The sequence below is a fragment of the Eurosta solidaginis genome, chromosome 1 (assembly GCF_040869045.1).
Source record: "Eurosta solidaginis isolate ZX-2024a chromosome 1, ASM4086904v1, whole genome shotgun sequence".
NCBI lineage: Eukaryota > Metazoa > Arthropoda > Insecta > Diptera > Tephritidae > Eurosta > Eurosta solidaginis.
In genome coordinates, this window is record NC_090319.1 from 267,777,386 (window position 1) to 267,794,371 (window position 16,986).

At 36.1% G+C, this 16,986-nt stretch overlaps 1 protein-coding gene across 1 annotated transcript; it reads right to left on the reverse strand.

Annotated features, from left to right (window-relative positions):
• Positions 1-635: 635 nt before the first annotated feature.
• On the reverse strand, positions 636-6,167 carry LOC137240457 (autophagy-related protein 16-1-like). The gene is made up of 5 exons (XM_067766747.1): positions 5,897-6,167; positions 5,703-5,787; positions 3,927-4,070; positions 830-981; positions 636-724 (listed from the first exon to the last, which is right to left on the reverse strand). Exons 1-5 carry the CDS (start codon positions 6,165-6,167, stop codon positions 636-638), a joined length of 741 nt encoding a protein of 246 aa, XP_067622848.1.
• Positions 6,168-16,986: the final 10,819 nt, after the last annotated feature.

Genomic DNA, 16,986 nt, shown 5'->3' on the forward strand with positions numbered 1-16,986 from the left:
ACTTTAACTTTATTTTTAACTTTAACTTTCACTTTAACTTTAACATTCACTTTAACTTTAACTTTAACTTTAACTTTAACTTTAACTTTAACTTTAACTTTAACTTTATCTTTAACTTTAACTTTAACTTTAACTTTAACTTTAACATTAACTTTAACTTTAACTTTAACTTTCACTTTAACTTTAAATTTAACTTTAATTTTAACTGTAACTTTAACTTTAACTTTGACTTTAATTTTAATTTTAACTTTAACTTTAAATTTAACTTTAACTGTAACTTTAGCTTTAACTTTAATTTTAACTTTAACTTTAACTTTAGCTTTAACTTTAACTTTTTAACTTTAACATTATGATAGAGATCCAATTTTATATATTTGGCGTGTTGTTAACACCGAACTTTTTCGAACCTTTTCGAATCTTTTTTGACAAATATCCGTTTAGCTTTAACTTTAACTTTTTAACTTTAACATTATGATAGAGATCCAATTTTATATATTTGGCGTGTTGTTAACACCGAACTTTTTCGAACCTTTTCGAACCTTTTTTGACAAATATCCGTTACGGTTTTTTTGGTTTAGTCGCCAAGGCCGCGATAAAATCTATGCAATAGCTTTAAAAAAAAAACGAATGAATACTTATGAAAACGATGAAACTATTTGATTTTTGCGTAAATCTGATAATTTGATAGTATCATCTCTAATGGAACAAATAAGACAGTTGCCATCTAAAAAAAAAAAAAAAACAAACATTTCAATTTAAATATAAACATGTATGAACGCAACAATTTCAATTAAATAAAAGTAATTTGTCACAATTTTGTTTTGCATACCTTTTGAGAAATCTATCGACGTTATTTTTGCTGGCATTAATATATCTTCCGCTTGCTTTTCGGTACGTATATTCCAAAAACGTATCTTTTTATCGTAGTGACCGCTTATAATGGTCGAACCAAGACTATCGGTGGTAACTAAGTCATTACAGCTGGAACCAGCAAATTTGGTTTCTATGCAAGCAATACTGCGCAGATCCCAAATTTTTAGCGTACGATCGTGACCCGAGATAGTTCCGAAATGTTATCAAATCGCTCCGAATTGATGCCGAAATTATGGCAAAACGGTTTCGAAACAATCTCGATTATTATCCTGTAATTGCCGTAAATTTAGCAATTTGCTGTGAGGTTTTCATTGACCCACCCCGAATTTATTCCGAAAACACTACGAAGTGATGCTAAAAAATCTGGAAATTATGGCGAAAACACTCATTAAGTGATACCAAACCAGTCTAGAAATTTTATCTACAATACCGAAATAGTCGTATTATGATCCCACCCACAATCCCCAAAAGGTTTCGCAGTGATTGAAATATCGTTCTGAATTGATTCCGAAAATCATTCCGAAATGATCCCGGAAATCTGGAAGAAATTTTGAAATGGTCATAAAAAGCTTCAGAAATGGTCGCGAAGGCAATCAGGGAAAGGTTCCGGAAAAGTGCGTTTGTATGCTACGTAATGCTAGCAAACGAAGGTGTCGTATGATATGAATGAAATCATGCGATCTAGATATGTGACATTTACAATACAATATCCCTAAAACCGGCAACTGTTATATAATATTTATACCCCCGGTATATATATTATGTTTGTATCAATCGAGCATACAGATTATAAAACCAGTATGAGAGAAAGGCACGTGACGTGATTATCTATCATTTAAAGTTATAATGTGATATCATATAGCATCACACAATGATATCGCATGATGTAATTTTAAGATGACACATTATTAATTTTGCAAATTCAAAAAGCAGCAGAAATATATTTAAGTATACAAGCACATATCAAAACACAGTACTTACGTGTGACCTTTCAACGTCGCCTCAAATTCGCCCAGAACATTCCAAATATAAACGAAACCATCTGATGAACCGCACGCAACCTTTGAGCCACATGAGTTGAAAGAAGCTCGCGCCCAATCACAGCTGAGTTTAAAATTTTCATGGCTGAATAAATACAGAATAAACGTAAATCAAAATAGTCTGAGCTCAAACCCAAAATAAAAACAAAAAGGACGTCTGGCACTCGGGGACTGCCGCGGTAAAGCTATTGCATATTATCAACTTATGCAATTATAATATTTATGCAACATTTTGTTTTCTTTGATTTTAATTCAAGTTTTGTCTTAATTCAAGTTACACTTTTTAAGCATGGTGACCGATAGGAAAACAAATTTTTTACTTTTATTGAATAAATGAAAAGTTAATATTGACTTTAACTTTAACTTTATCTTTAACTTTAACTTTAACTTTATTTTTAAGTTTAACTTTAACTTTAACATTCACTTTAACTTTAACTTCCACTTTAACTTTAACTTTAACTTTACCTTTAGCTTTAACCTTAACTTTAACTTTAACTTTAGCTTTAACTTTAACTTTAACTTTATTTTTAACTTTAACATTAACTTTAACTTTAACTTTAACATTCACTTTAACATTAACTTTAACTTTAACTTTAACTTTAACTTTAAATTTAACTTTAACTTTAACTTTAACTTTAACTTTAACTTTAACTTTAACTTTAACTTTAACTTTCACTTTAACTTTAACTTTAACTTTAACTGTAACTTTAACTTTAGCTTTGACTTTAACTTTAATTTTAACTTTAACTTTAACTTTAATTTTAACTTTAACTTTAAATTTAACTTTAACTTTATCTTTAACTTTAACTTTAACCTTAACTTTAACTTTAACTTTAACTTTAACTTTAACTTTAGCTTTAACTTTATTTTTAAGTTTAACTTGAACTTTAACATTCACTTTAACTTTAACTTTAACTTCCACTTTAACTTTAACTTTAACCTTAACTTTAACTTTAACTTTAGCTTTAACTTTAACTTTCACTTTAACTTTAACTTTATTTTTAACATTAACTTTCACTTTATCTTTAACATTCACTTTAACTTTAACTTTCACTTTAACTTTAACTTTAACTTTAACTTTAACTTTAACTTTCACTTTAACTTTAACTTTAACTTTAACTTTAACTTTAACTTTAACTTTAACTTTAACTTAAACTTTAACTTTGACTTTAACTGTAACTGCAGATCCCAAATTTTTGGCGTACGATCGTGACCCGAGATAGTTCCGAAATGTTATCAAATCGCTCCGAATTGATGCCGAAATAAAGGCAAAACGGTTTCGAATCAATCTCGATTATTATCCTGTAATTGCCGTAAATTTAGCAATTTCCTGTGAGGTTTTCATTGACCCACCCCGAATTTATTCCGAAACACTACGAAGTGATCCTAAAAAATCTGGAAATTATGGCGAAAACACTCATTAAGTGATACCAAACCAGTCTAGAAATTTTATCTACAATACCGAAATAGTCGTATAATGATCCCACCCACAATCCCCAAAATGTTTCGCAGTGATTGAAATATCGTTCTGAATTGATTCCGAAAATCATTCCGAAATGATCCCGGAAATCTGGAAGAAATTTTGAAATGGTCGTAAAAAGCTTCAGAAATGGTCGCGAAGGCAATCATGGAAAGGTTCCGGAAAAGTGCGTTTGTATGCTACGTAATGCTAGCAAACGAAGGTGTCGTATGATATGAATGAAATCATGCGATCTAGATATGTGACATTTACAATACAACATCCCTAAAACCGGCAACTGTTATATAATATTTATACCCCCGGTATACATATTTTGTTTGTATCAATCGAGCAGACAGATTATAAAACAAGTATGAGAGAAAGGCACGTGACGTGATTATCTATCATTTAAAGTTATAATGTGATATCATATAGCATCACACAATGATATCGCATGATGTAATTTTGAGATGACACACTATTAATTTTGCAAATTCAAAAAGCAGCAGAAATATATTTAAGTATACAAGCACATATCAAAACACAGTACTTACGTGTGACTTTTCAACGTCGCCTCAAATTCGCCCAGAACATTCCAAATATAAACGAAATCATCTGATGAACCGCACGCAACCTTTGAGCCACACGAATTGAAAGAAGCTCGCGCCCAATCACAGCTGAGTTTAAAATTTTCATGGCTGAATAAATACAGAATAAACGTATATCAAAATAGTCTGAGCTCAAACCCAAAATAAAAACAAAAAGGACGTCTGGCACTCGGGGACTGCCGCGGTAAAACTATTGCATATTATCAACTTATGCAATTATAATATTTATGCAACATTTTGTTTTCTTTGATTTTAATTCAAGTTTTGTCTTAATTCAAGTTACACTTTTTAAGCGTGGTGACCGATAAGAAAACAAATTTTTTACTTTTATTGAATAAATGAGAAGTTAATATTGACTTTAACTTTAACTTTATCTTTAACTTTAACTTTAACTTTAACTTTAACTTTAACTTTATTTTTAAGTTTAACTTTAACTTTAACATTCACTTTAACTTTAACTTTAACTTCCACTTTAACTTTAACTTTAACTTTAACTTTAACTTTAACCTTAACCTTAACTTTAACTTTAACTTTAGCTTTAACTTTAACTTTCACTTTAACTTTAACTTTAACTTTATTTTTAACTTTAACATTAACTTTAACTTTAACATTCACTTTAACTTTAACTTTAACTTTAACTTTAACTTTAACTTTAACTTTAACTTTAACTTTAACTTTAACTTTAACTTTAACTTTAAATTTAACTTTAACTTTAATTTTAACTTTAACTTTAACTTTCACTTTAACTTTAACTTTAACTTTAACTTTAACTTTAAATTTAACTTTAACTTTAACTTTAACTGTAACTTTAACTTTGACTTTAACTTTAATTTTAACTTTAACTTTAATTTTAACTTTAACTTTAAATTTAGCTTTAACTTTAACTTTATCTTTAACTTTAACTTTAACTTTAACTTTAACTTTAACTTTAACTTTAACTTTAACTTTAACTTTAGCTTTAACTTTGTTTTTAAGTTTAACTTTAACTTTAACATTCACTTTAAGTTTAACTTTAACTTCCACTTTAACTTTAACTTTAACCTTAACTTTAACTTTAACTTTAGCTTTAACTTTAACTTTCACTTTAACTTTAACTTTATTTTTAACTTTAACATTAACTTTCACTTTATCTTTAACATTCACTTTAACTTTAACTTTAACTTTAACTTTAACTTTCACTTTAACTTTAACTTTAACTTTAACTTTAACTTTAAATTTAACTTTCACTTTAACTTTAACTTTAACTTTAACTTTAACTTTAACTTTAACTATAATTTTAACTTTAACTTTAACTGTAACTTTAACTTTAACTTTGACTTTAACTTTAATTTTAACTTTAACTTTAACTTTAAATTTAACTTTAACTTTAACTGTAACTTTAACTTTAACTTTAACTTTAACTTTAACTTTAATTTTAACTTTAACTTTAAATTTAACTTTAACTTTAACTGTAACTTTAACTTTAACTTTAACTTTAACTTTAACTTTAACTTTAACTTTAATTTTAACTTTAACTTTAGCTTTAACTTTAACTTTTTAACTTTAACATTATGATAGAGATCCAATTTTATATATTTGGCGTGTTGCTAACACCGAACCTTTTTCGAACTTTTTCGAACCTTTTTTGACAAATATCCGTTACGGTTTTTTTTGGTTTAGTCGCCAAGGCCGCGATAAAATCTATGCAATATCTTAAAAAAAAAAAAACGAATGAATACTTACGAAAACGATGAAACTATTTGATTTTTGCGTAAATCTAATAATTTTATAGTATCAACTCTAATGGAACAAATAAGACAGTTGCCATCTAAAAAAAAAAAAAAAAAAAAAAAAACATTTCAATTTAAATATAAACATGTATGAACGCAACAATTTCAATTAAATAAAAGTAATTTCTCACAATTTCGTTTGCATACCTTTTGACAAATCTATCGACGTTATTTTTGCTGGCATTAATATATCATCCGCTTGCTTTTCGGTACGTATATCCCAAAAACGTATCTTTTTATCGTAGTGACCTCTTATAATAGTCGAACCAAGACTATCGGTGGTTACTAAGTCATTACAGCTGGAACCAGCAGATTTGGTTTCTATGCAAGCAATACTGCGCAGATCCCACATTTTTAGCGTACGATCGTGACTGCCTGTTACTACTTTGATGGTCTCTTGTAGATATTTGGCTGTCATCACTTTGCCGCTGTGACCTGTGAGTGTGTGCTGAAAAAAAATTGCGACAAGCAAAGTAATGAAATTAGTCACATGTTAGATGTATTGAGTGGTTTAGTGCTTGAAACATAGAAACATTAGGGAACGAGAAAAATTGAGATAGGGAAAATATACAGTGCTCTCAATAGCGAAGTTCATAGGACATTTAATCGAATCACTCCCTGTTATATGAGCAAAAATTCCTCAACGAGTACCAAACACTTAGGTGAGGAAATTCAACTTTATTACGGTATCCATTACAATTAGGGTGCGCACTTAATGGTGGTGATTCGGCAATGAACAACCTTTGTACATAATTCATTGCGTTTTATTGATAATTTTGTAATAAAAAAATCTGTTTTAATTTTACCAGTAATTGCTCTTCTTTTAAGACAATAAACAATTTTTAACGAGAGTCATTAGCTTTGGTAGAAGTTGCAGGGACACAAAAGTTTATAGAAGCTGTGTAGTTGTAAAACTGTCAGAGTGTTTTTTATTTGAATGTTATACAACAATAAAACAACAGGTGGTACATGCGTTTCATATGTTAGAATGCTAAAGAATGAGTTTGCATCAAACGAAAACAAAACTGAGATATGTTTGTTTATTATATAATATAAAATTTTTATTGTAATTCTATGAGAATTTACTTCGCCTCAAACTATTGTTGTATCTAACGGAAGTTAGCATATGTATTTCATTGGAAGTATTTAACTCAACTAGAGAAGTTTTCCAACAGAAAATATATTTAGAAGGAAGAAAAACAGAAAATGATCATGATGACTTTTTAAATATTTGTTATGCTTAATGAAATTTTAGATAACATTAGATTAGTTCACCGCATTCATGGTTTGTGTTGCATTCGCCGGCTCCACTATTTCTGATCAAATCTGGCAGCAGCGACACCATTTCATAGATTTTTTCGTCCTCTGTTATCATCTCGATAGCAAACACTGATTATGTTTACCCTCTGGACTAAACAAGTGTAGGTACATTAATAATTTATTGTGGTATTATGCACAATCACGGACAGATCCATAGAGGCATTTTGGGGAAGGGGAAACTACGTGTGGGCGAAACAAAGTTTTGTTTTAAGTACAATAAATTAAAATTTCCAGAAATTTATTAATGGATTAAGGCCTCGAAGCATTTTGAGTGCAGGATGTTCGGCCATAGCAGTATAGCGCCATCTAATATCGAAAAAACGGAATATATGGTCCTGTGCCTGAGCTGCGAAAGAGTTCTGGCGGCCACAATTGAGTCAAAGGTTTGGCGCCAGAGCAAACCAAATTATACACATGTATGCGATGGTTCCAAATTAAGCCAAGGGGTCGGGTCTGCTGTTTACTGTCGATCCAGAAATAAGTTGTTCCCGAGAAGGTCGGGCCAGTAACTTAATGGTGCTTGTTACCAGAACGCACCCGATCTGCATCGGGCAAAGAACCGTCAACATCGAGGCCTTCAGGGAGTGTCCTCATCGCTACAACAACAACAACAAAAACAACAACATCGAGAAATAAGTAGATCCTAAAGGCTGCTAGATTACTGCAGGCTGCCAAAAACAGCAGAAATCCTGGAGAAAGCGTGCTTAAGCTGCAGTCGCATCAATGTATATATTGATAGTCAGGCGGCGGTTGAGGCAATAATCTCACACATTATTTCATCAAAAATTGACCTGTGCATTGGAAAAACTTCGCTCAAGCTGCGCCCTACATTTGCACTGGGTTCCCGGTCATTAAGGGATAGAAGGTAACGAGAAGGCCGATGAGTTTGTAAAGGAGAGCACAGCACTCGCTGAATCACCGGTAGAACTCTCAATGCGTTTGCGGAGTTGCTTATGATCCATCCAGCAAGAAAGGTGTGGACAAAAGCGACGGGGTTGCGAAATGTCTAAGATCATGTGCAAATCCTACGATATTAGACTTAAAAAGTGGCTCATACCTCTGAAGAGATGTCTTAAGACTCACAATGGGTATACATTTTATGGCCGAAAGTTGGCATGTTAGTTGGAAAGAGTTCACTCCAATATGTCGCACGGCCACCTAATACCGAATACCATCCGAAGTAAACAACAAAAATAGTAAAGAATGGAGGTTCCAGTATTTTGGTCTGGGCATGTTTTCTTTGGCTTGGCGTAGGACCGATTCATTGGGTTAGGGAAGTTATGAATGACGCTTCGTATTGTCACGGATATTAGCATCACTAAATTATCCCATCACTAAGGCGATGCTAAGGCCATGCCAAGCAGTATTTACGTTAAGAATTACATCAAGTATACACATATATAAGGCAGCCCAGAGAGATGTCACACACAGATGCATTTACTTATATGCCTATGTGCGCAAACTACAAACATTCACATCAATAATTCAATCTTTATGTATCTACTTAAACGAATAAATAATTGCGTCTACACATATGTACACATTCCGACGAGCAACATTTACATACAAGGCAGCAAGAGATGAGATGTCACACACCGATGAATTTACTTATACGCTTATGTGTGTGCGGGAGACTGTAAACTACAAACACATGCATATACCTTATCTGAGTTGTCACAAGAGTGAGCAATAATTTGTGCACGTAGTTGTGGCTGGCGATTTTGTAGCCGAAACAACTAGTAAGTTCTGGAAATCGAAGAGCCTAGAAGTATGCAGCGTAAACTATAAAAGCGGCGCCAGCGAGTAAGAAGTAATTCAGTTTGATTTGAATTGTCAAGCAGTTACGAGTAAGACGATATCTAGCGAGCAATAGCACTATTATTTTGAAAGTCAGTTTCCTTTAAGATATGAGTTTGGTTATTAAGCTATTCGTTGCACAGTTTGAGTGTTATTGTGAAGTATTTTAATAAAGGCCATTTTTCCGTTATTCAATATTGGAGTTATTTATTCAACAATTTAGTGATTCGAACTTAGCAGAGGATTGCAAATAAGAGGATTTGCAAGTAAATTCGTTACAATTGGTGTCAGAAGAGGAATTGTTGAATAAATTCTAGAGGACAACAAGGACATGGCAAAGTTAAGTGAATTGAAGATCCCGCAACTGAAGAAGGAGTTGGAGAGCCGTGGATTGAATACAAGCGGCGTTAAACTCGAACTTCAGGCACGGCTACGAGAAGCAATGGAAGCAGAAGGAATTGATGTGGAAGAGCATGTCTTTCATCTTGATGGCGAGGAGACAACAAAAATTGAAGAGAAGAACGAAACATCGCAGACGGTTACCAGTACAGACTTGAACATGATTTTAGCTGCAATATCTGCTCAAACATCGACAGTGTCATCTCAACTGGCAGAACAGCAGACATATATGGAATCGCAGGAGAACCGTATAACATCCAAGATGGAAGAACAGAAGACATATATGGCATCACAACTGGAATCCCAAGAGACACGAATAACATCGAAGATTGAAGCACAAGAAACGCGAATGTCAGAAATGTCGACACAGATTACATCCAAGATGGAAATGCAATTGGAAGAACAGAAGACATATATGGCATCCCAACTGGCATCGCAGGAGACACGCATAACATCAAAGTTGGAAGAACAAGAGGAGCGCTTATCATTGCAGGTGGCACAAATGTCTTCACAGTTAGAAGCACAGGAAGCAAGGGTAACATCAAAGCTGGAAGCGCAGGATGCAAAAATCGCTCAATTTCAGGCAGAAGTCGATGATTTGAAGGGTCGTAGGGAGCAGTTACAATTAAATCGTCCTGCAGTTTCAGCGAGTAATTCAAAGGTAAAAACACCATCCTTTGACGGTTCTGTTCCTTTCCAGGTCTTTAAGCTACAGTTTGAGAAGACCGCAGCAGTGAACAACTGGAATGTGGAAGATAAAGTTGCCGCACTCTTCGTTGCATTGAAAGGACCAGCTGCCGAAATCTTACAGACTATTCCAGAATACGAACGGAACAGTTATGACGCATTGATGGCTGCTGTAGAACGGCGATACGGAAGCGAACACAGGAAACAGATATTTCAAATAGAATTGCAAAACCGCTACCAAAAAGCTAACGAGACCTTGCAGGAGTTTGCTTCTGACATTGAAAGATTGGCTCATCTTGCAAATGCGGATGCACCCGTGGAATACACGGAAAGAGTGAAGATTCAGAGCTTTATAAATGGCATACGAGATGTGGAAACGAAGCGAGCTACATACGCGAACCCAAAACTGGCATTTGCTGAAACGGTATCACATGCATTGACTCAGGAAACTGCCTCCCTATTAAGTAAACCAGCATATAAGGCTCATCGTGTAGAAGTAGAAAGGCCAGAATGGGTAGACACAATTTTGGAAGCACTGAAGGGATCACAACAGAAAAATGCCGGAGTTATTAAATGTTTCAAGTGCGGCAACCCAGGTCATATTGCACGACATTGCAGCACCGGTCCCAATAGCTCCAACAATGTGGGTGGCCATAAACGCAGAGCTGAAGGAGATGAGCAAATCTCCAAGTCCACTCAATCGTTAAACTAAAGCGAGTCAGCCGCAAGGGGCGACAGCTGGCTCCCTCAATTGAATGCCCCATAATCTCTATCTCACAAATTGGAAGAAGGTCAAACAATCTTACTGTCGGAGGACATGTGGATGGAAAGGAACGTTTACTGACTGTAGATACGGGTGCATCTCATTCCATCATTCGAGCGGATTTAGTCAACAAGAAGATAACACCATTGCATGGAGCAAGATTGCGTACAGCCACTGGAGAAGACAGCACGGTTCTAGGAAAAGTATCATGTGAAGTCGCAATTGGGAACGTCACGGTAGTACACAATTTTATAGTGGCAGAGATTGTTGATGAAATCATAATTGGAGTGGACTTCTTAATCGACCAGGGCATCAAGATCGACATGCAAAGCAAGACGATGCGATATAAGAACATGGATGTACCACTTAATTTCGGCTACGAGAGAGGCTACAGCAGTAAACGAGTGCTGGTGGAAGAGAGTCAGCGAATACCACCAGAATCCGAAGCAGTCATCTGGGCAAAGGTTGATGGAGATTGTGGGACAAACAAATTGTGGGTTGTCGAAGCAGCAAACAAATCAGCACTGAACATACTTGTAGGAAAAACCCTGGCTATGACAAAACAAGATGGACGTGTTCCAGTAAGAGTACTCAATGAGTTCAATTCACCACTCAAACTAACTAAAGGAGCTATTTTGGGAAGATGCCAAGAGGCTGAAGTAGTTATTAACTGTGAACAGCTCCAGGAACACGTTTCAGCTAGTAATACTAATCTTTCAAATGACATCACGGCATGGACGCAGGGGCTAGAGGAAGCATATCAGAGTAAGGCAAAACAACTGCTCCTAAAGTACGCGAACATATTTGACCAGGATGGTTCTAAACCAGGCCGCACCAACGTTGTGAAACATCAAATTGACACTGGAGATGCGAGGCCGATCCGTCAAGCTCCACGTAGTGTTCCACTGGCGAAGCGGCAAGTTGTGAGTCAAATTATACAAGAAATGAGCGACAGCGGCGTCATCGAACCATCAGCTAGTCCCTGGAGCTCACCGGTAGTACTTGTAAAGAAGAAGGATGGAAAAATGAGGTTTTGCGTGGACTACCGGAAGTTGAATGACGTTACGAAAAAGGATAGCTACCCATTGCCAAGAATTGACGACACTCTGGACTCACTCTCTGGTACGAAATGGTTTTCCACACTGGACTTGAAAAGCGGCTACTGGCAAGTGGAGGTAAATGAGGAAGACAAAGAGAAAACAGCCTTCAGCGTCGGAGATGGTCTGTGGCAATTTACAGTAATGCCCTTTGGACTATGTAATGCACCAGCTACTTTCGAGAGACTCATGGATCAGGTATTGAAAGGACTACATTGGAAAACATGCTTGGTGTACCTGGACGACATCATCGTATTGGGCAAGAATTTCGATGAACATCTTAAGAACTTGGCGGAAGTTTTCCAAAGAATAGCTGGCGCTGGTCTGAAGTTAAGTCCCAAAAAGTGTGCGCTGTTTAAAAAGGAAGTAAATTATTTGGGTCACAAGGTAACGACAGAGGGCATCTGCACTGCGAACGAAAAGATAGAGGCTGTAAAGGATTGGCCAAGACCACAGAACCTACATGAATTAAGAAGTTTCCTTGGGCTGTGCACATATTACCGCCGATTTGTACAAAACTTTTCCAGCGTAGCCCATAGCCTCCATGAGCTTACAAGAAAAAATAAAGCTTTTGAATGGAAGAAGGAGCAAGAAGTGGCTTTCCAAACATTGAAGGAGCGTTTGTGCACTGCCCCAATGTTAGCATATCCGATTCCAGGAGCAACATTTATTCTAGATACAGATGCGAGTGGATATGCTATAGGAGGCGTTTTATCACAACTGGTCGATGGACAGGAGAAGGTAGTTGCATATTACAGCCGTTCGATTGGAAAACCAGAGAGGAACTACTGCGTTACGCGGAGAGAGCTGTTGGCATTGGTAGAGTGCGTTAAACATTTTCACAAATACCTCTACGGCCAGCGATTCCGTGTCAGGACAGATCACGCAGCTTTAAAATGGCTACTGCAGTTCCGTAATCCAGAAGAACAATTGGCACGGTGGATCGAGCGACTACAAAGCTATGACTTTTCCATTGAGCATCGAAAAGGTAGTACCCATGGAAATGCCGATGCAATGTCACGAAGACCATGTAGTTTGGAATGCAAGCACTGTTCAAAAGCCGAGGCTAAAGAAGACATTATAGATGTCCGGCTAATGACTATAACATGTACAGATGAATGGGACAAGGAACAGCTAAGAAAGTGCCAGCTAGAAGATGCAGATCTGTCACGTGTTATGCAAGGGCTCGAACGAAATGAAAGACCAAACAGAGAAGAAATGTCAGCAGAGAGTCCCATTGCGAAGTCATATTGGGCACAGTGGAACAGTTTGGAATTGATATCCGGTTGCCTTCATCGAGTATGGGAGAGTGAGGATGGTAAATACAAGAATAAACTGATAGTTGTTCCCAGAAAGAGGATTCCTGATGTGCTCAGCGAGCTGCATAATGGTCCAAGCGGAGGTCATCTTGGAATCACGAAGACGCTCGAGAAGATTAAACAGAGATTCTATTGGGTTGGTTGCCGTCAGTCGGTCACTGATTGGATTGTGAACTGCGAGGTTTGCAGCAGAGCGAAAGGGCCCAGAACACGAAGTCATGGCCAGATGAAGCAATATAACTCAGGTGCGCCATTTGAAAGGATCGCTATGGATGTCGCCGGTCCATTTCCTACTAGCAACGGCGGAAACAAATATGTACTGGTAGTTATGGATTATTTCAGCAAATGGCCAGAGGTATACCCAATCCCAAATCAAGAAGCGGAAACGGTAGCAGAAGTTTTTATAAACAATTGGGTTGCAAGGTATGGTGTACCAATGGAGTTACATTCTGACCAAGGCAGGAATTTCGAATCAGCTGTGTTCCAGGAAATGTGTAAGTCATTGGGCATTCGAAAAACACGGACAACTGCATTGCATCCTCAATCCGATGGTATGGTAGAACGATTCAATAGAACATTGGAGGAGCACTTAAGGAAAGTAGTGGACAAGTACCATAAAGAATGGGATACCCGCATACCATTATTCTTGATGGCTTACCGATCAGCAGTGCATGAGACAACGGGCCAAACCCCTGCAAAAGTAATTTTTGGCAATGACCTTAGACTGCCAGCTGATTTGAAGTTTGGGATAGATGCCAATGCGGAGAGAAATGTCAGGAAATCCACTAGTGATTTGGAAGAAGAGCTAAGAGAAATACATGATCTGATAAGGCAACGAACAAAGATTACGAGTGACAAGATGAAAGCCAGATATGATAAAGCAATTAATTCAGAAGGTTTTCAGGAAGGAGATTTGGTGCTGTTATACAACCCACAACGTAAAAAAGGTTTGTCCCCGAAATTGCAGTGTAATTGGGAAGGCCCATACAAAGTTGTAAAACGGATCAACGATGTAGTGTACCGCATACAAACCATCGGTAAACCACGAACCAAAATGAAGGTGGTCCATTTGGAAAGGCTAGCAACGTTTAGATCGAGAGATTTGTCTGATCGGGACGATCAGACTTAGGTGGAGGGCAGTGTCACGGATATTAGCATCACTAAATTATCCCATCACTAAGGCGATGCTAAGGCCATGCCAAGCAGTATTTACGTTAAGAATTACATCAAGTATACACATATATAAGGCAGCCCAGAGAGATGTCACACACAGATGCATTTACTTATATGCCTATGTGCGCAAACTACAAACATTCACATCAATAATTCAATCTTTATGTATCTACTTAAACGAATAAATAATTGCGTCTACACATATGTGCACATTCCGACGAGCAACATTTACATACAAGGCAGCAATAGATGAGATGTCACACACCGATGAATTTACTTATACGCTTATGTGTGTGCGGGAGACTGTAAACTACAAACACATGCATATACCTTATCTGAGTTGTCACAAGAGTGAGCAATAATTTGTGCACGTAGTTGTGGCTGGCGATTTTGTAGCCGAAACAACTAGTAAGTTCTGGAAATCGAAGAGCCTAGAAGTATGCAGCGTAAACTATAAAAGCGGCGCCAGCGAGTAAGAAGTAATTCAGTTTGATTTGAATTGTCAAGCAGTTACGAGTAAGACGATATCTAGCGAGCAATAGCACTATTATTTTGAAAGTCAGTTTCCTTTAAGATATGAGTTTGGTTATTAAGCTATTCGTTGCACAGTTTGAGTGTTATTGTGAAGTATTTTAATAAAGGCCATTTTTCCGTTATTCAATATTGGAGTTATTTATTCAACAATTTAGTGATTCGAACTTAGCAGAGGATTGCAAATAAGAGGATTTGCAAGTAAATTCGTTACAGTATGTTTATGTACTCAAGGAAATCATGTTGCCATATTCCAGAGAACAAGTGTTGCTTGTTTGAACGTTCCAGCAAGACAGCTATCCCAAATATACGAGCAAAGTAGCAAAAAGATGGTTTGATGAAAGCCAAATCAACGTCATGAAATGGCCGCCACTGGGTTGATGTCAAGGAGGCAGTGAACATCGAATACGCAACTATGCGAAGTTCTAAAAAGCGCGTGGGAGTCGACTTCGATAGAAAGTTGCCAAAATTTATTGACTCAATGCCCCGTCTCTGTGCTGCAATTCTAAAGAACTAGGGTCATATAATTAAATACAAATTTAAATATTAGCCAACACCCAACGTAAAAAAATAAAACTACCTTTTTATGAAAGTTTGTCAAAATTTTACTTACTGCTTGTTATACTACTAAGTTTTTGAGAGGAAAAAAATTCGCTGTAGTTTTTTAATTTGATTTTTTAGAAGGTTGGGCTATAAGAGAGAATTTTTTTTTTATAGAAGCGATTATTTTTTAGGTCTATCTACTACTAAGATATCGACCGCTGCTGTATATCGATGAACCGAATTTTTTTCCTGCAAATCGAAAGAATTGTGCCCACGATTATCGAAACTTTTGCAAGGGATTGGATGATGCGCACAAATACCATTCAGGTATGTAGTTCGAAAACTGACTGTGCAATGTTAGCTGTACTAAAAATATAAACGTAAATACAAAAAATTAAAACTAGACCAATTTCTACAGAAAGCAATAAGTTGGTACATAAAAATATACGCGGCTAGACGAATATTTACAATTACACCTGAGTTTATATAGCCCATAGTATTTAAAATGACAAGAGAAAGATCTTTACACTTCTGTACATCTACAAAAAATTGAATGGATTTCATTTATGTGCAGTGTGAAACTGTAGTGCACTCATAACGCTTCGCCATGTGTGGGTTGCCACACTATGAACGACTGTTGTGTGAAGTTTTAGAGCTCTTACAAACGTCAGCAGAATTTATTTCAATAAATTAAGTGCTTAGCAATGGTCTTACGAAAGCACTTCAACTTGTATACAGCGAGCACACATTATATCATCGGTCGCATGGAAAACTAACACCATACAGCCTCACGCGTGGAAAACTAACACAGTTCATAAGGGAAAGCTTAAGTTTAGATTTGCAGGGTCGTGCGAATATGTTTGGCAAAGTTATGCAAAATAAGATGTTATCTATTTTATTCCATATTGTGGCGAATATTAGCATTTATAACATAACTATAAAAATAAATTAATGTAAGGCGCGATAACCTCCGCAGAGATCAAAGGCCGAGCTTCTCTTCCAATTTGCGTCGTGCTCCTATTTCTGTTTTACTACAAATTGGCGGGATGAGACCTACTTGCATATGAGTTTTCACTGAGAGCTTTTCATGGCAGAAATACACTCTGAGTGCTTGCCAAACACTGACGAGGGGCGACCCCGCTAAGAAAAATTTTGTTCTAATTGAAAAACTTGTTTCTAAAGTTTTTTGATGGTGCTTTTCCTGGGGCGTGAACCTAGGATCTTCGGTGTGGTAGGCGGAGCACGCTACCATCATACCAGGGCGGCCACCATAACATAACTATGCTGTTAGTAAATAAACACAACGACAGTAAACATTTACATTTACACACATGCATAGAAGGCAACGAAGAATATTTCGCACACATAACCAGCAGCTTGAAGCGAAGAGATTATTTCACTTACACATATGTAGTCAGCAGATAAGAGCGAACAAGAAAGAGAAACAATCACACATCACGCTATCATCAGCTAGAAAAAAACATAAACTACACCCAGTAAGCATTTTGTGAAAATTTTGATCAAAAGTATTCAAATGTCATACCCCAAGATGTTTAAAAACGTTCAAATTTAAAAGTATATTCCATTCGAAAATGAATGTATCATTGG